Genomic DNA, 17349 nt, shown 5'->3' with positions numbered 1-17349 from the left:
GACAACAAAAATTAGATAAGAAATAAATAAATTTTTTATATATTCAAGTTTTGAAGAAGTGTAACTTAAATATAAGTTGATTTTAATTATGAGAAAAGTTTGGTATATATTAATACTTAATATTTTATCTAAATTGAAGCTAATACTAACAATATTAAATTAGTTATAGTCAATGTTACTTTTTTAATAAAAATAAAATAATAATACAAATATTATGAATTTATATTAATAAGATAGTATTAAACTAACAAGTTTTCTTATATTTCATATTAATACAACATGTTCTATTATTTATGTAAGTCTTTAAAATTTATATTAATAATTTTTAAATAAAAATTATATCAATAAAAACAATTTATCACTTAATAATTTTTATAAAAAAATAAATAGTTAGAATAGAAATCATTGTTGTTGTTTAATAATAAAAATAAAATTAAACTAAAATAAAAAATATTATTTAGTCAGTTAAAGGATAAATTTCACTCCTTCACGTGATAACGACATTGGTCCAAAACAAAATATATCCATTACAAGACAATGCTCATTTTATCAATGTCTGAACCCTCTCTCTTAACTTAAAATTATAATTACTATGTTTTTGTCATTATCTCATCACTTTATCATCTATTATTATCATTATAATTATTAATTTATTATTATTTTTATTCTAATCATTATTAATACTTTTTTTAAAAAAATCTTATATAATTTATATTATTATTTACATGTTAAATTCTTGACTCAAGTAATAGTATACTTATATAAATTATATTTATTTTTACATTGTTTAATAACTTTTTATTAAATAATTTATTTTTAAAAATAAATATAAGTTAAAATTTTTAATCACATAAATTATACTAACAAAATTTAATATTAATTTAAAATTATTTGATACATTATTCATACATATCAAATTTAACATAATATATATATATATATATAGTTTATTAATAATTATTCATTTGTATTCACGCTCTAAATAAAATAATGATCATCAATAATATGTCGTGCAATTATGTGTAATTGTAACTTGATATAAATTTATATTACGAGAAAACTTTTTGATACTTTTCTGTTATTGCAATAATTTTAACTTTAGAATTTTTATCCAAATTTAGATAATTTTTATAAAATAAAATAAATAAAAAATCTATATCATTAACTTAAAATAACTGTAAATCATATATACATATGTATAATAAATTTAGTTAAAGTTCCTTTAGAAAATTGAAATAAAGTCAATTATATCTAGGCAGTTGTGCATTCCATTAAGAACTTAGCTTAATTGTTTGTCTCCAAATACATTAGTTAGTTTCACAATAAAGTTTATTCTCAATATAAAAGAACATTTAAAAGAATTTATAAAAATAAAATTTAGTTTTTATAAGTTGTATTTTATTTTAATACTCTTTTAAAAAATTTTGTAGTCAAAATTATGAAAAATATAAATATTTATACAAAATGAATATTAAATAAATGCTTAATTAGATTATATTTTCTTTCGCAATCTAACTGGCTTTACTCAGGCTTTAGACTTTTAGTTCAAATATAGGAATGCACCTGAAAATTGTCACATAAATAAATCATATGGACCTATATATAAGCTACTGTTTCTTATCCCCAACGGAGAATGGAAACGTTGAACCCATTTTACATCAAGACATGACGTTTAATGAACTCTTTAACTCCCTAGTCTCACTTAAATAACGAAATTACAAATTTTCATTTTCTATAAAGAGAAAAGAGAGAGAGAAAGAGAGAGAGGGCCTCTATTTCCTGGAAGCTGCTAAAGCCTAAAAGGTTTGAATATAGAAATGTATTATTCTCGTCTTGGACTATTCTTGCTCACCTTAGTGGCGTGCGGTATCCAAGGATAAATAGCCATATCAGGAAACTAAGTTGAACAATCCTCCCATTTCAAGAGTGCTGGAGTCACATAAGAGTGAGAGCAACAAAACATTGTACGTACAATATTTCTCCATCCACACCAAATCGAAGATGGTTAGAGCTCCTTGTTGTGAAAAGATGGGTTTGAAGAAGGGTCCTTGGACCCCAGAGGAAGATCAAATCCTCATATCATATATCCAAAAACATGGGCATGGCAATTGGCGTGCCCTCCCAAAGCATGCAGGTACCCATTTACAAAAATTTAAAACTTTAATATGTACTTCTCATAATTAATATATCTCCATTCAAAGTCACATATAAACTTAATGATTCACATATATTACATGTGTTATGATATTATTGTGTGTATTGATTTTGTTCTGGTTTCTATTGTATTATTCCTCAGGACTATTAAGGTGTGGAAAGAGCTGTAGACTGCGGTGGATTAACTATTTAAGACCTGATATCAAGAGGGGAAATTTCTCAAGTGAAGAAGAGGAAATTATCATTAAGATGCATGAGTTGCTAGGGAACAGGTATGTATATTCATTGATTTCTTCTTCAGATTAATGACATTCATAAATTATAGAAGAAAGTTAATCAGGAGAAAGCATATAAAAATAATTTAGTTCCATGAACTAATAGAATGCTACACCAATCCAGTTTAGTTCATACAGGATGCTATTTGATGATCGTCATTTTAATTAAATTACTTAAATTGCAATGTGTGTGAATTGTTCTCAAAGCCAAATATGGGTTGTCAATTTCATGCCTCTTCCATTGTTCTTACTCTGAAAAATGAACAGGATTAAGTGGTTGGGGCAAGTAGCGTTAACTGGCTTTAAATAATAAAAAGTTGTGTTTAATCATAATTAATATATATTATACTAAAGCCACTAGTTGTGCAAAAAAAATCTACCCTTGCTCGACCCATTATTGGACTTTCATCATAGTCTAATAGTGAATAATTATTTAATCATGATGAGGACAAACTAAATACATTACTAAGGTTTTTTCGGTTTAACTTAGGGGTTACATGTCAAACCTCTATTTATTGAGTTAAGGTTGTATATATCTACCTCCGCCAAATTCTGTAAAGAGAGTTATGTAAAATTACCTTAAAACAATATAATTGTAGATTTTTAAAAAAATATAGGTGTAACTAAGCATCGACACTAATCGTTGTAGATTGCTTTAAAAAATTAAAATAATTCAATTTGATTGGTGTTAAGGGAATATAAATAATATTAATATATAAAAAGAGAAAATGCTAACTAATACACCTAAGAAATTAGTTAAGGATTTAAAATAAAAAGAAACTTAATTACGCTATATTTTCGATTCATTTTAGTATTATTTTTAAATACTATTTATTAATTCCATAAACAATGTTCTAAGCCATTGATTATCAAGACCTTGTAGAAAAATTAAAACAAGTAAACGAGGTGTAGCAAGATTCTCAGATTATATTATGACATTTCAGAGCACAAGCAACTATAATATATGCTAAATCTACATACCAATGAGTGCATAAGATTTACTGTCCATGTAATCCTACAATCAATACAATCCAACTTTGTTGTTTTCTAAATCACTTCAACCAAGGAACAAAACGCGAATCTCGTGCAAATATCTCGTACATTAAATTACTTGATCCTTGATTTCAGGTGGTCAGCAATTGCAGCAAAGTTGCCTGGAAGAACTGACAATGAAATAAAAAATGTGTGGCACACCCACTTGAAGAAGAGGTCGCTGAATTCAGATAGCAAAAGGGTTTCCAAGCCAAAAATCATACGATCTGATTCCAATTTCAGCACACTAACTCAATCAGAATATGCTAGTCTTAATTTCCGTGAAATGGACACTACATCATCAGCATGCACTTCTTCCAGTGATTTTTCATCAGCTAGTGAAGGAATTAAAATTATGGACAACGCCATCAAGAGTGAAGACATAGAGTCTATGGAGACAATGCCTCAAATTGATGAAATCTTTTGGTCAGAGGCAGCAATGGATGATGCTTGTTCCACCATGCCATCAAATTCTTGGACAGTATTCTCAAATGAATTAATACCCCTTCAATATCCATTTAATTCAATGGAGGAAACATTTCAACAGAGTTATGGTTATAACAAATCAAACTTCGATGATGGCATGGATTTTTGGTATGACTTGTTCATCACATCAGGGGAGTCATTAGAGGTGCCAGAGTTCTGATTACATTTTTTTATGAGCACAGTGATGGTATTATTAAATTTGTGCAGATAGCAACATTTTTTTTTCAGATAATTATTATCTCAGTAAATTGACCCTGACCGTTACAAGGAATTAAGGGGTACAATAATTTGTGAAGTGGGGGAAACGTTGTCTTAAGCACCAAGAGCCACATTCATTGATTGACAAAAGAAGCTACCCACATTGGCAATGGGTAATAATGATCATGCTGGAAAAATAATATGTGTAGACTCCATTTTTGGTTGTAAGAGGGGAAATGAAAAGAGAGAGAAAAAAAAAAGTGATGTGACAAGAAAAAAGGAATAAAAATATACTGCACAGTAATATAAATATTATTATTGAATTATGATGTAGCATTAGTATGTCATGCATAAGAAAAGGGGGCAAAAATTTTGTCTGTAAATCCGAGGGACTGAGAAAACACTGATATTGTTAATGCATGCATACTGTGGAAAACTTCATGTTCGCGGAACATTTTTGTTTCTTGTAGAAAATGTTTCATTGGGTTAGATTTATTCAATTGTAATAGCAATTTATTAGGTCAGATTAGACGTTCAATTATAATAGCAATAAATTATGTACTGAACTAATCATTTTTTTTTTCACTTTTCCTGTTTATTGTGTTGCTTGTCTTTCTACTTGTCAGTTTTGTTTGATTTATTATGAAAGAATCGTTGCACAAATGGGTGATTTTATTTGAATCGGTCCACCAAGAACATTCGTCGAACCTGGCGTAATTTTAACGTGCAAGTTAATTGAAAGGTAAATTTTGGTGAGCCAAGGGACTCAAACCACTTCTCATTTTGTGCTTCTTTGTTCTTTCAATAATAAAATAACAGCCCCAAGAAAAGAAGACGGCGAAAGAATCAAGAGACATGGATATATAGATAACTTCTATTATTTCATTAGGAGTACAAGTTCGACAAAAGATAGAGAAAAACGACTACTCCCCAGCCTAATAGCGTCCAAGCTAGCGCTGAAGTTTGGACCACACAGCACAACCCGTTTTTGAAATATATGCTTATATAAGAGGCTTATTATATTTTTAATACTTTTTAAAAAATAAATTCTTAAAATAATATTTTTTAAATACATATTTTCTGTCTTGACTTTTTTTTTTTAATGTCAACAACTACTATTTCAACAATTTTTTTTAATTTCTTTTTTATTAATGACAAAAATATCATTTCAAGTCACGTATCATCATCCAGTGAGATAAAATTAGTGAGTTTTGTTTATTATATAGATAAAACTTACATAATTGCAACATGTCTCATGTTTGACTTAATTTATAAAACTGTTTTGAAAAAATTATATTATAATATTTAATTAAAATTTATTAAAAATAAAAAATTATAATATCTAATATAAGAATAGAAAAGAATAAAATTATGTTTTTAATTAAATTAATTAATAACTAAAAATATATTAAAAAATTATGGTATTAAGATTTTGTTAGCCTCAGTTTAAATATCTATAAATTAAAAACTTATAAAAAGATGCATATTTATTATAAAAATTATTAAATTATAATAAATATTTATTATAAATTTACAAGTCAGAGTTAAAAATTAGTGAGTGAAAATATTAGAATAAATTGGCAGAGTTGAAAGGGGTGAGGCATGAAGTGATTTTTTAGCCCGTATAAAAAAAAAAAACCAACACTTTGTTTTTTCTTTAATATTTTAAAACAAGATTTTTTGAAAACATATTATTTGTTTGGAGTATTTTTTATAATTTTTATATGATAAATATGTATTTTTCTATAATTTTTTTGATAAAATTAATTTTAAAAATTATATTAATTTTGATAAAAAGTAATTTTTTATTTAAATATAATTTATATTTTATTCTATTATTTTATATTTATCTTAAATATTAAAAATAATGATATAATGTTATCTTTTTACTATCCTAATGTACATCAAACATACGATAAGTTAAGAGTTTATCATTTTCTTATCATATGCTTATCATTTCCTCATTTTATCATATTCAACAAACAGACCTTAATAGTATAGACAAAAGATTTATTTATTCCACGTGCAAGTAAATATTTCAAATATCTTAATAAAACTTATGTATGTAATCAATTGTTCAACCACCAAATAATGAGGAGGCATGGTACATAGAGGTTTGTTAACCAACTTTTATTATCAGAATCAATTGGAATAGAGGTTGCAATATAGTTGGTAAGGTTTTGTTACCCATGTCAAATTATCTCTACTTGCAACAATTCATTGGATAAATTTAATAACATGTTAAGGGAAAGCAACCATCAATTTATGATAATCCCCTACATTTGTCACCAATTAGTCTTATTGGATTGAATTCAAGTAATGTTGAGAGGTATAATTGAAGAGGATGAATGTAGCTTTGATCTTAATAGCTACCCATGACCACAGGCAATGTAAGATTAAAGATACAATGATTAAACCAGATTAAAGATGCAATGTTGGGTTTAACATACAAAAAAGACTCCAAGATATAACACATGCTTTATTCTATAGCATGCATTTCATTTGTGTATGACACTGCACATGCCTTTATGCTATTGGATATGTAAACCCTTGTTTTTGTTATTTATTATTTTGTATTGTATGTTAATAGTTTATGCATGTTGTTTGAAATCATGAGAGTTTAAGGTGTATGAGCTACAGGACTTCTCGTTGTAGCAAGAGAGATTATCCAGAAACAGGCTCTCTAGAGTCCTCTCGCTATAGCGAGAAGTGAATAAGGATAACCCAACAACATTCTCATTGTAACTAGAATTTAGCGTTGTAGCGAGAGATTCTCTTGTTGTAACTAGAATAACAGACAACAAAGGAAAAATATTGTCTAATTTTTTTGCTATAGTGAGTTGCTCGCTGTAGCGAAAAAATCATGAATTTGAGGGATATTTAAAGAACTTTCATCCTAAAAACTTCTATTTTAGAACCAAACAACCTTCCTTCTCTATTCTCTTCGTTCTCTCCCTCTCCCTCTCCTTCTCCCTTCTTAGAGAAAACTCTCCCAAATTCTGAACTTTTTCCAAATCTGAACTTGAACGTCTATTCCGTTCAGATCCAAGTAAGTTTCTCGGAGTTTAGTTCTTCAAACTTTATTCTATTTCTTTGTTTTTTCTCTTCTTATAAGTACTCTCTTTTGTGATATATAGGAAAAATCTTGCTCCTTGGTTGGTATCCTTGATTATAACCATGTGTTTTCTCTAGATCTCGTGAAGAATGTAGTCTTAGATACCTACTTTCAGGTAAGGGGAATTGATCTCGAACCTTAAGTCTTGTTTATGTATTTTTTTTATTTTTTTTAACTTAGAAAACTCAAACTACTTTATTATAAATAGCAAAGTTATAAGATTTTCTTGAAATTATAGTATTAAAAAGGGATTTTTGGTAAGAAAAACCTATGATTTAGTTTAATAATCACCTAAGATAAAATTTTATAGCAAAAGTTATGAACAAGAATGAATTTTCAAGAAGTTTTCATATGTGTGTGTGTGTGTGTGTGTAAGAAGACAAGTAAAGGATGATGAACTTTAGGATAGATAATTTTATTAAGACCGAGAGAGTATGATCTCTGGCAATATATTTGTAGTGTAATTATGTGTAAATTAAATTGTACGATTGAACTGAATTCAGAGGTGTCCGACCTTTGACATATTGTATTAATTTTTATGATGAGGTATTTCATTGTTTCATCAATATATGCTTGAATGAAATCTTTGACCATTATGTAAAGTGAATGATGCATAATTGATTGATTTAGAATGATTAAAATGTTTTTCTTCACCATATGTGATTGGACATTTTATCTATGTAAGAATAACATATGACAATGACTATGGATTTTGTTTGATAATCGATATATGGTGAATTTATGATAAAATGTTTCATTAGTGAAAAAATTTGATGAATAAAATGGTTGATGTAAATGGTATGCATGAGAAAGAAAATGTAATGAGTAATGCTGAGAAATGAAAGTTATGTGAAATGTGGAGAAAGTAAGTGTCATGAAAAATGATGAGACACTGTATAGATAATTACAGAGATATACTTGAGGTATAAAGTTCGGAGAAGATTTGAAAAATCTTGAAAAAATGAGGGTGATAAATATTATTTGTAAGTGGGTGCACAATAATTTGCTGAAAGTAAAAGCATTCACAGGTCACACACTTATTTTCTGTCGAGACTGCTGACTATACTTTTGCTAAAAGGGACCGGAGGAACATACGCTGTATCCATGTTGTTCAGGCTAACCAATGACTATCTATACTTATGTGAGACCTCAAGGAATCCCAAAGGCAATGACTATAAAAATGTGATATGTGTATTTATAATAGGTGAGTCATAACGGATTGATTGGTGTGAGTATAATACAAGTATTGTAATAAATCAACGAGTGTAATTATAATGTATATATTGTAATACATTAATTAATTTAGTTATAATGCACATATTATGACATGCTGCTCGATGTGGGAATATGTGAAATGAAAGGATTAATAGTTTATTTGAACTATTGTAATACTAGTTAATGTAATGGATTAATTGATATTATCTTAGTGCATATTATAAGGTTTAAAGTATGAAGGATACACCTGTTGTTACGATGATTTTGTTAAATTGACATTGAAAATAATACTTTTTACTATATTTGGCACTAATTTATATTCTTGTGTTATTTTGATTAATTTATGAATAAAAGAGATTTAGTAAGACAGAGGATATTAACCCTTACTAATTATTTTTAGGAATTGAAATTGAAAAAAATTAGAGAAGATTGACTCATCTAGAATTATATTTTTCAATAGGACTGTAAGGAAGGAGTGCTCTACTAGGGTTTAAAATAATTTGAGAAATTGTAATATTTTATTAAGTTGATCAGATTTTGTAAATATTTTAAATGTCAGTTTTAGAATTTGTGATACTTTGTTAAATTTTATTGTAATTAATAATTTAAAAGTGTATTCGTAATATTATTAATTAGTTATTTTATTGCAATAGGTAAAACTTATTTATTTGAGAAGCGGTGTTGATTTTGTTTTAAACTTATATGTATATAATGTGTACTAAATAAATTGTTAGATACAAAGTTAAATTTTACTCTATTTATCACTTTAAATTCTTGAAACTATTCCTTTCAAAAGTTTTAAACACCCTTAAAATTTTATAAATTTAATAAGAAAATGTAAGTTATTTTTATTCAATTATTTAAGCCATAAATAGAAAAGATAATTCTTCTATTTTCCTTTCTCGTTATAAAAAATTATCTATTTTTGAATAAGAAATTAAGGCTGTCACAAGATAAACAACATTGAAAGGAGACATAATTAAGGGTGAGGTTGAATAACAAGGTAAGAAAACACTGGAATGGGACAAGGTTACCAACCTTAATGCACAAAAAAAACTAAACTAAAATTTGATAATTATTTAGTACATAATAGAAGAACTCTCATAAAGAACTATTATTGTTATTTATATAAATCTGAATGCGTAATTATGGTATTTTGTGTGTAATGAGTATGAATGTGTGTGTGTATATATATATATATATGTGTATTCATGACTGGATAGGGTTGAAAATGGGCTAAGTACCTAGGTACAGAGTGTAATACTGGGTTGTCCTCGCTACAGCGAGAGGGTCCTGGGAAGAAGGACTGAAACTGTCGCCTTTTCGTTGTAGCGAGAGATGTCTCGCTATAGTGACAGAGCGATAGTTTGGGTTGCATTTCTGGGTGCAGTCTCGCTGTAGCGAGAGGGTCTCGCTGTAACGAGATTCTGCAGAAACCAGAGTGCAAATTTCTCTAAGTTTTTCGCTGTAACGAGAGGGCGTGTCACTGCAGCGAGGTCCCCTCGCTGTAGCAAGAGTATCGCGACCAGAAAAGGATTTAAAAGGGGTTAGGGTTCAAGGAGGGTTATTTCTCCCTCTCTTTTTGAAGTCCCTTGGATCCTCTCATTCTCAAAACCCTTTTCTACCGATTAAATTGCCTCCAAAGTTGTTCGTGAGCTAGATTGAAGGTTGGATCCGTGTGGGGAACGCTTAGAGGTGAGTTTTAAACAGTTAGGGTTTTCATTTTTCCTCTTTTTCCTCTGTTTTTGGTGATTTTTGAAATTTTCATAGAGTTTCTCCATGTGCTTAGGATGAAATCCGTGAAAGAGAGCACTTCTTGGTAGATTTAGCGTGTGGGTCTTCAATCTAAGGTAAGGGGAGACTCTACCTATCTCAAATGTGTGGTAATTCTTGTGTGTTTTTGTTAATTAATGCAATGTGGCTGAGATAGAGAGTAGGAATTGTGTGTTTGATGGAAATTGGTGTGCAAGGTTATGTGTGCTGGAATAGTTAGGCCCTTTGGGGGTGATTGTGTGTGATAGAATGCCATTGATTGGTAAATTAATGTTATTGTGAATAAATAAAGGTTATGTGTCGTATATTGTGGATAAAATGTGGGCTATGTGCCGAGTACCGTTAATTGAATATAAGATGTGTGCCGTGTGCAAGCATGAATATTGCGTGAGTGAATGAAATGTATGTGAATGGGGCGTGTAGCACCGTTGTAATGTGTTGTGAATGGTTCAGCGATACACTGGGGGTGTGGAAGATGAGGACGGTAGAAATACCTTGAGGAGGAGAGAGTGGTGGTGATACCAACTGTGGAACGGGTGCACCACAGGCCACACACTCTCTTTCTGACTAGACCTCTGACCACTATCTTTGTTAAGCGACCAGTGACTGCCCACGTGGTATTTATGAGGCAGGGGTAACTGGCGACCATTCATGGTGTAAATCTGTGATCACAGTGCCACAGTGAGTGTGGCTAGCGTGCATATGCATGTGTTTGTGTATTGTACTTATGAATGTGAAATGTTGCTGATGCCGTGAGTGCATCAGTGTTAAATTGACATAAGCTGTGTGATAATGTTGCCTATGATTGTATTTGTTTAATGTATTAAAAATGTGCTGGAGGTGACACTCTACGCTGACTATGTGTTTTGAGTAGTGTAAAGTACTTACCCTTACATTCATTTTTCAGGTAATCAAGACGATCAGCACTGGACTCAATGAAGGAGTGGATGGAACTGCTATAGGACTTAGGATATTATTTTGAAAACTGTTGTATTTGAATAAGTCCTGTAACAATTGTTTGATGAAATTGTAACCCCCTTTCTTTATTTTGAAATGTTTGACAAAACTTGGATTAGAAATGGAAGTTTTATTATTTCAAAATTTTGTAAAATTCCTTATTTATTGAAATTAAATTTAAGATGTTACAAAAATAACAAGTCTTCTTAAGGCTAACACAATGTACATTTGGCCTTCTCTATGTTAAAACTTATCTTGTAGAAAACCTTAAACTAATATAAATTTCTAAAAATTCATATGTCGTATTCAAATGAACTCTTAATGATAGTTGTGTGTGTGTTTCTAAAATATCCTAAAGATCTTTTTCAATAGTCTATCTACACGAGAGAAGGAAAGAGCCTTGTGGATCCTTCTCTAGATAAGCTATATTAATATTGCCAATTTCTAAATTAGTTTTAGTGAGATATTACAAAGAAATTTAGGTATTCATAATAATTTTCTACATGTCTTCGAATCACCATATTTACTTGTTGAATCAACAAAAGGAAATTGTTTTCATCAAGTTTGATAGAAAGAATAGGAGAAAAGGTGATAGGTGCAATTGAGGAGATAAGTTTAGGTAGAAGTCATGGTTACCCGTAAGAATACAACAAAACTTTGAGATATCATTTTACAATTTGAGATAGAGTGAAAAGTAAAGAAAAAAGTAAAATTTGTATTATAAATAAATTGATTACAAATACAACCAATATTTATATTGGCAAAATAACTTGATTATTATAATAGAAAATTGAAATTGTATACAATTAAAAACAACAAGTAAATTTTAACAATGTTCATACTAATCAATTTGTAGTAGTTAAAAGAGTGAGTCAAAAGAAAGTCATTGTAAAAATAAAAAATTGATTATTGAAGAAGTAAGTCATTTACATTGAATCAAGCTCAACAAAAAAATTTCTAAAAAGACCTTTATTATGTATAAAGACAATACAAATATTGAGAACATGTATAGAGTTACAAACATCTTAACAATGAGAAGATTTCAAGTCTATCACCACATCTCATGTTTTCTCTCATATACTTATATAACATTAATATTATGAATAATAAAAATTGAAATCATATTCTAATAATATGATACTTTTAGGAGTTTGTGTGCCTAACTGCTTGTTTCATTTTTCTTTGGTTGTTTAGTTTTAAATTTCATTAGTAAAAAAATATTTTACTTGTTTTTTTTTTTTTTTGTTGTTTTAAAATAGCATAAACAAGTTTATGGGTAATGTTGCTTAGACCTTTTCTTCCAAGTAAAAGACTCATTGAAAGCAATTTTTAGTTATCTTTTGACAACAAGACAAAAAAAACTGTTATTTCCATTTGAGAGGAATACAAATTACATCCCAACTCTTCTATTAGACCTTTGCCTCCTACACTCACTCACCCTTCTTCAGTGCTCATAGCAGTAAGTTGAGATAAAAATAATAAATAAAATAAAATAGTATTTACCTGTGTGAACCAAATTATCTATTGTATGTCACAACTCCTATTTTCTTTTGTCTTTATATGAAATTATTGTGATGTTCTGTTTAGGTAGCGTATGATTTACAATTTGATATATATGTAACACCCTCTTTCCCTTAATCCTATATGTTGATTCCTACTTAGTGTAAACTCACTAGTTGTTGAGAAATTATCCTAAGAAGGAGAGTGATTGTTTTACATATGTGTATGTATTAATGATGATTGAGATATTGTGTTATTTGTTCAAATTTATTTTAAGGCAATTCTACATGTTTTTTATTTATTTTGGAGTTTATTATACTCTTTGCAAGAAAATCATATAGTCTAACAAATTGGTAATATTAGTATATACTAAAATTATTCAATTTCTTTTAGAATTAAAAAATATATTTATAAAGTTATTTTAAAGAGAAATGTCAATTTCTAATATTATTTTCATTAGTTTCATAAATTAGTACAATATGTGATTTTATTGGTAAAGACATATCTAGAATAAAGAATAGTTAAGATTTGAAATCTCAAAGATATTTTATTATTATTATTATTATTATTACAAAAAATTTTATTTTTGGGTTGAGTTTGTGATTGAGAGTAAAGAAACTTTTCTTATAATATAACCATTAACTAGTCATCATTAACATGACCAATCATTATGAATATGACTAATAGTCACATTTTTTCATGATAATTTGTTATATCCATCACTTTTATTCAAACAAGCCTTTAAATTTTATCCTTGATTTATTTTTATGTCTCTATAAATGCATAAATTTTGAAAAGTAAAATATTTTCTCTCTTATTTGGTCATGCAAGTACACACACTATCTCGAATTTTTTTTTTTTTCTCACTTCTTTTTTTTCACTTGGCTGAACAACTTTCTTTTCCTTTCTTCTCTATTTTTGTTCTTTATTTTCTCCATGTTCTCGATCTTTTATCATGCTTTATTTTAGCTTAATGAAGTCTTAAGTATGTTAGCTTGAGAGTACCCCTTCTTGGAGTTATTTTTAGACATCCATTTTGAAGATTTAGAGCTTAGATGGTATGACATCCTTAATCTATTCAATTTATATAATAAATTATGACAAAATATAAGAAAAAATGAATTTTTCATTAAAAAAAAAAGTAGTATGAAAATGTGATGAAATTAAAACTTTTTCGTAAATAAATTCTTTCACGAAACTTTACAAAAATATTAGAAATAACAACTGATAAATTGTACCTTAATAATTAAATTTATACTAGAATCTATAACATTGTTATTCTTTTTATTCATAAATTTTGATAAAACTTAATTAAAATAGGTAAAATTTTAGATGAATTAGGAAATATTCATGTTGATTTTTAAATCTTATGTTGGTAATCCATTTTATTTTAGGATTGCATCTACTGCCATTATTAATGTAATAATTCTATTTTATGACAGATTATTTTTTTCCTAGAATAGAATCATGTATATAATAGCAGGTAGGAAATATAGGATTTTGTTTATTAGTTTCCTGTTTTATTACTCCTAATGTCTGTATTTATAGCCTATGTTATACCTATTTAATTTTAAGGAAATACAATACCCTCCTACATCTTAAAACAATAGAAGTTATCAAAATCTTAAGACTTTACAGATAAATCTCATTCATAACATAGAAATATACTTTTACAATTTAAATTTGACATAAAAAAAAAAACTAAGATTGAGAGAATTAATTGTTAAATATTACACATATAATTTAAATCATTATTTATAGTAAATTTTATCAAACCTTTTAAGTGTCTAAATTTAACATCAAATTATTTATATACCAAAAATAATTTCTAACTAAGACTTAATCAAAATTATTACAACCTTAATACAACTTAAATCCTAACAGAGTAGATTCTTCCTTGCAACACCACTGAGAATATGATCATAGAACGAATTATTCTTTATTACAATTCTTGAAAAATGGTTGTAAGGATGAGTATTAATTGCCCCACTAAATCCTTTATTTTATGATCACGTTAATCAATGCATTACAATATATGCATTATAATTACATCTGTCGATGTATTACAATACATGTATTATAATCACACCAATCAATCTATTACAACACACATATTATAATCATAAGATCACTGTATTATAACATGGATATCACAATTATACATTCATTGTCCCTGAGATCTCTTGAGGTCTTCATAGTATAAATAGTTATTGGTTAGCAGCAGTAATACAGATACAATGTGTGTCGACCCTACCCCTTTTAGCAAAAGTAAGATCAAGAGTATCTGTCAGAAAATGAGTGTGAGGCATGTAATGCTTTCATTCTCAGCAGTTTGTGTGCAATTAAAAAAGAAAAACATTCACCACCTTACATTTCCCTAAGTTTTTCCAAAATCAACTCTATCTTCCACACTTCCAGTATATCTCTGTCACTATTTATACACATTTCCATCACTTTTTCATGACACACCATTTTCTCAATAATTCTTTTTTCATGATTTCCTTTCACATTCAATCATTTTCACACTTACTTAACAGTTCAAACAACAGTTTATACAAATCCATATTCTTAAATATTCACACCAATAGTCATTCCAATTTTCTCTTACATACGATTAATTTCACATTAACAATAATACACAATCATAATAATATTCCATTGAATTATAATTAAATCATCAAATAATTTTACTAGAGGTCGAACATCTCTAGACTCAACTCCAATTGTAGAGTTAAAACATATTAAAATTAAATCACATACTATAGTTACATTATCGAAGATCACTCTCTTAGTCTTTAATAGAAATCATTTATCCTAAAGTTTAGCCTTTTCCTCAGTACACATTGTTCAAGATAATAATTCACAATGTCAACCATGCATACATAATAATCAACAGCAAAATCCTAGAAACTTCTTAAAACATGTTTTGTAACATCTCCAATTTCTGTTAGCATGGTCGGGATTGTTAATTATTAATTGGTTACTCTTTGCTTCATTTTCTTTGCTCTAGCTTACTTCTTGCTGTGAATTAGGATGTTTCTTAATATTTGAATTTTTTTTTTTTTAGCTTCTAAATTTTCGTGATTTATTGTCCAATCATATTGTGTCCCTTGCTTGCATCATTATTTCTCCTAGGATATGTTTATTTATTTTCGTATATGCATAACTATAAAAATCGTGTGATGAATTACCTTGAGCAACCCTAAGAGAGTACGATAATTTTTTATATTTTTTTTTGGAAAAAAAAAGGGATAACCATTGATTTGGATGGATGGGCCCTGCCCTCCTGATCACTTGAGTAATATTACTACAAATTGTTATTGCCTAATGTTAGCCCTGTTTTATTTTAATTGGTTATATAGCATTGTTATCTTATTTAGGGATTTTAAGAGAAATATTCGTGTGACCCTTACCCTCCCTAGCCTCTTACCCAAATTACCCACCTGACTTTAGCCCAGATTTGCATGAGTCTTTTCCATAATATCATACACCCTATTTTCACGTGTGAATAAAGAGGGAATTAGGAGAGGCACCTTAATGACATTCGTATACCCTCTCTCTTAATTAGGGCAACCGAATCCTGTTTAAATGCATGTGGGGAAGAGAGAGAATCGGTTTTAATGACCAGAATCCTGACCTTAATGATTGCACTTAATGCAATATTCAAATTCCTAGTTACCCTAAATACATGCAGCCGCCACCCGAAAACCATTGCATTTTGATTGGCCATTGTTTGAAAATTTCTCATTTATGGTGTAACCAAAAATAGAGCCCTAACCCTTTCCTTTCTCTTATTGATACTTGTTTAAAATTAAATTGAATCCGCATGAGTCCCTTCGTGTTCCCCACTCTCACGTGCACCAAATAAACCCTTAGGGTGAAATGCTTCTATTAAATTAGGGTTAAGAGTGGAAGAACTCAAAAGGCACCTTAAATTCTCTAAATTTCCCTAGTTACCTAAGTTAACTATGACCGCCACACATGATGATTTTTTGAATATTCCCTCCTAATTGGTGCAACCGAAATTAAAGCCCCATTCTTCCCATTAAATGCAAAATTTTGTTTTCATATGTGGGCTGACTCTTCACCTTAATTCAGCATTTAATTTGCCTCTCACCTAAATTAATTACCATGAGGATGTGAAAAGACGCCTGCCCCATTCCCTCCTCAAGTAACCCAAACCGTGGCCAGCTTTTAATGGGCAAGCTAATCAACACAAAAACGTCCCACCTGGAACATTTATTCCCCTCAAACTGTGCCCAGCATTCATGTTATGCTCTCTCCATTTATTGGTTGTAATTATTATTTTGTAGAGACTCTTGCACTTGCATGGCCATGAAGGAAGTGTCACTCTTTTCCTAGCCGCCCAAAGAACTCGACTTTTTAAGTACAGGGAATGCTAAGGGTTTGAATTTATTTCTTCCCCATAAGAACTTGAAACCGCCACCTGCCCATTTAAGGATAATGAGTCAACGTGAGAAGTTATTACCTGGTGCAATTAAAACCCTAAAATCATGCCAACCATTAATTCCTTCCTTAATTTCTTTCCATTAATTCCATATTCTCATTTCTTCTTTTATGGCATTTACTACTCATTATGGAGGCTTTTCACCCACCCACAATTAGGAGAGAAGGCGCCACCTT

At 29.0% G+C, this 17349-nt stretch overlaps 1 protein-coding gene across 1 annotated transcript; it reads left to right on the top strand.

The window, feature by feature from the left end:
• Positions 1 to 1964: 1964 nt before the first annotated feature.
• Positions 1965 to 4107, top strand: LOC113871111 (transcription factor MYB4-like). Its single transcript, XM_027507901.1, has 3 exons — positions 1965 to 2134; positions 2297 to 2426; positions 3558 to 4107. The coding sequence occupies exons 1-3, from the start codon at positions 2002 to 2004 to the stop codon at positions 4105 to 4107; spliced, it is 813 nt and encodes a 270-aa protein (XP_027363702.1). The 5' UTR covers positions 1965 to 2001.
• The last annotated feature ends 13242 nt before the right edge of the window (positions 4108 to 17349 follow it).

The sequence above is a fragment of the Abrus precatorius genome, unplaced genomic scaffold (assembly GCF_003935025.1).
Source record: "Abrus precatorius isolate BTA unplaced genomic scaffold, Abrus_2018 Scaffold7, whole genome shotgun sequence".
In the NCBI taxonomy this organism is placed as follows: domain Eukaryota; kingdom Viridiplantae; phylum Streptophyta; class Magnoliopsida; order Fabales; family Fabaceae; genus Abrus; species Abrus precatorius.
This window is presented reverse-complemented; position numbering and strand designations above follow the sequence as displayed.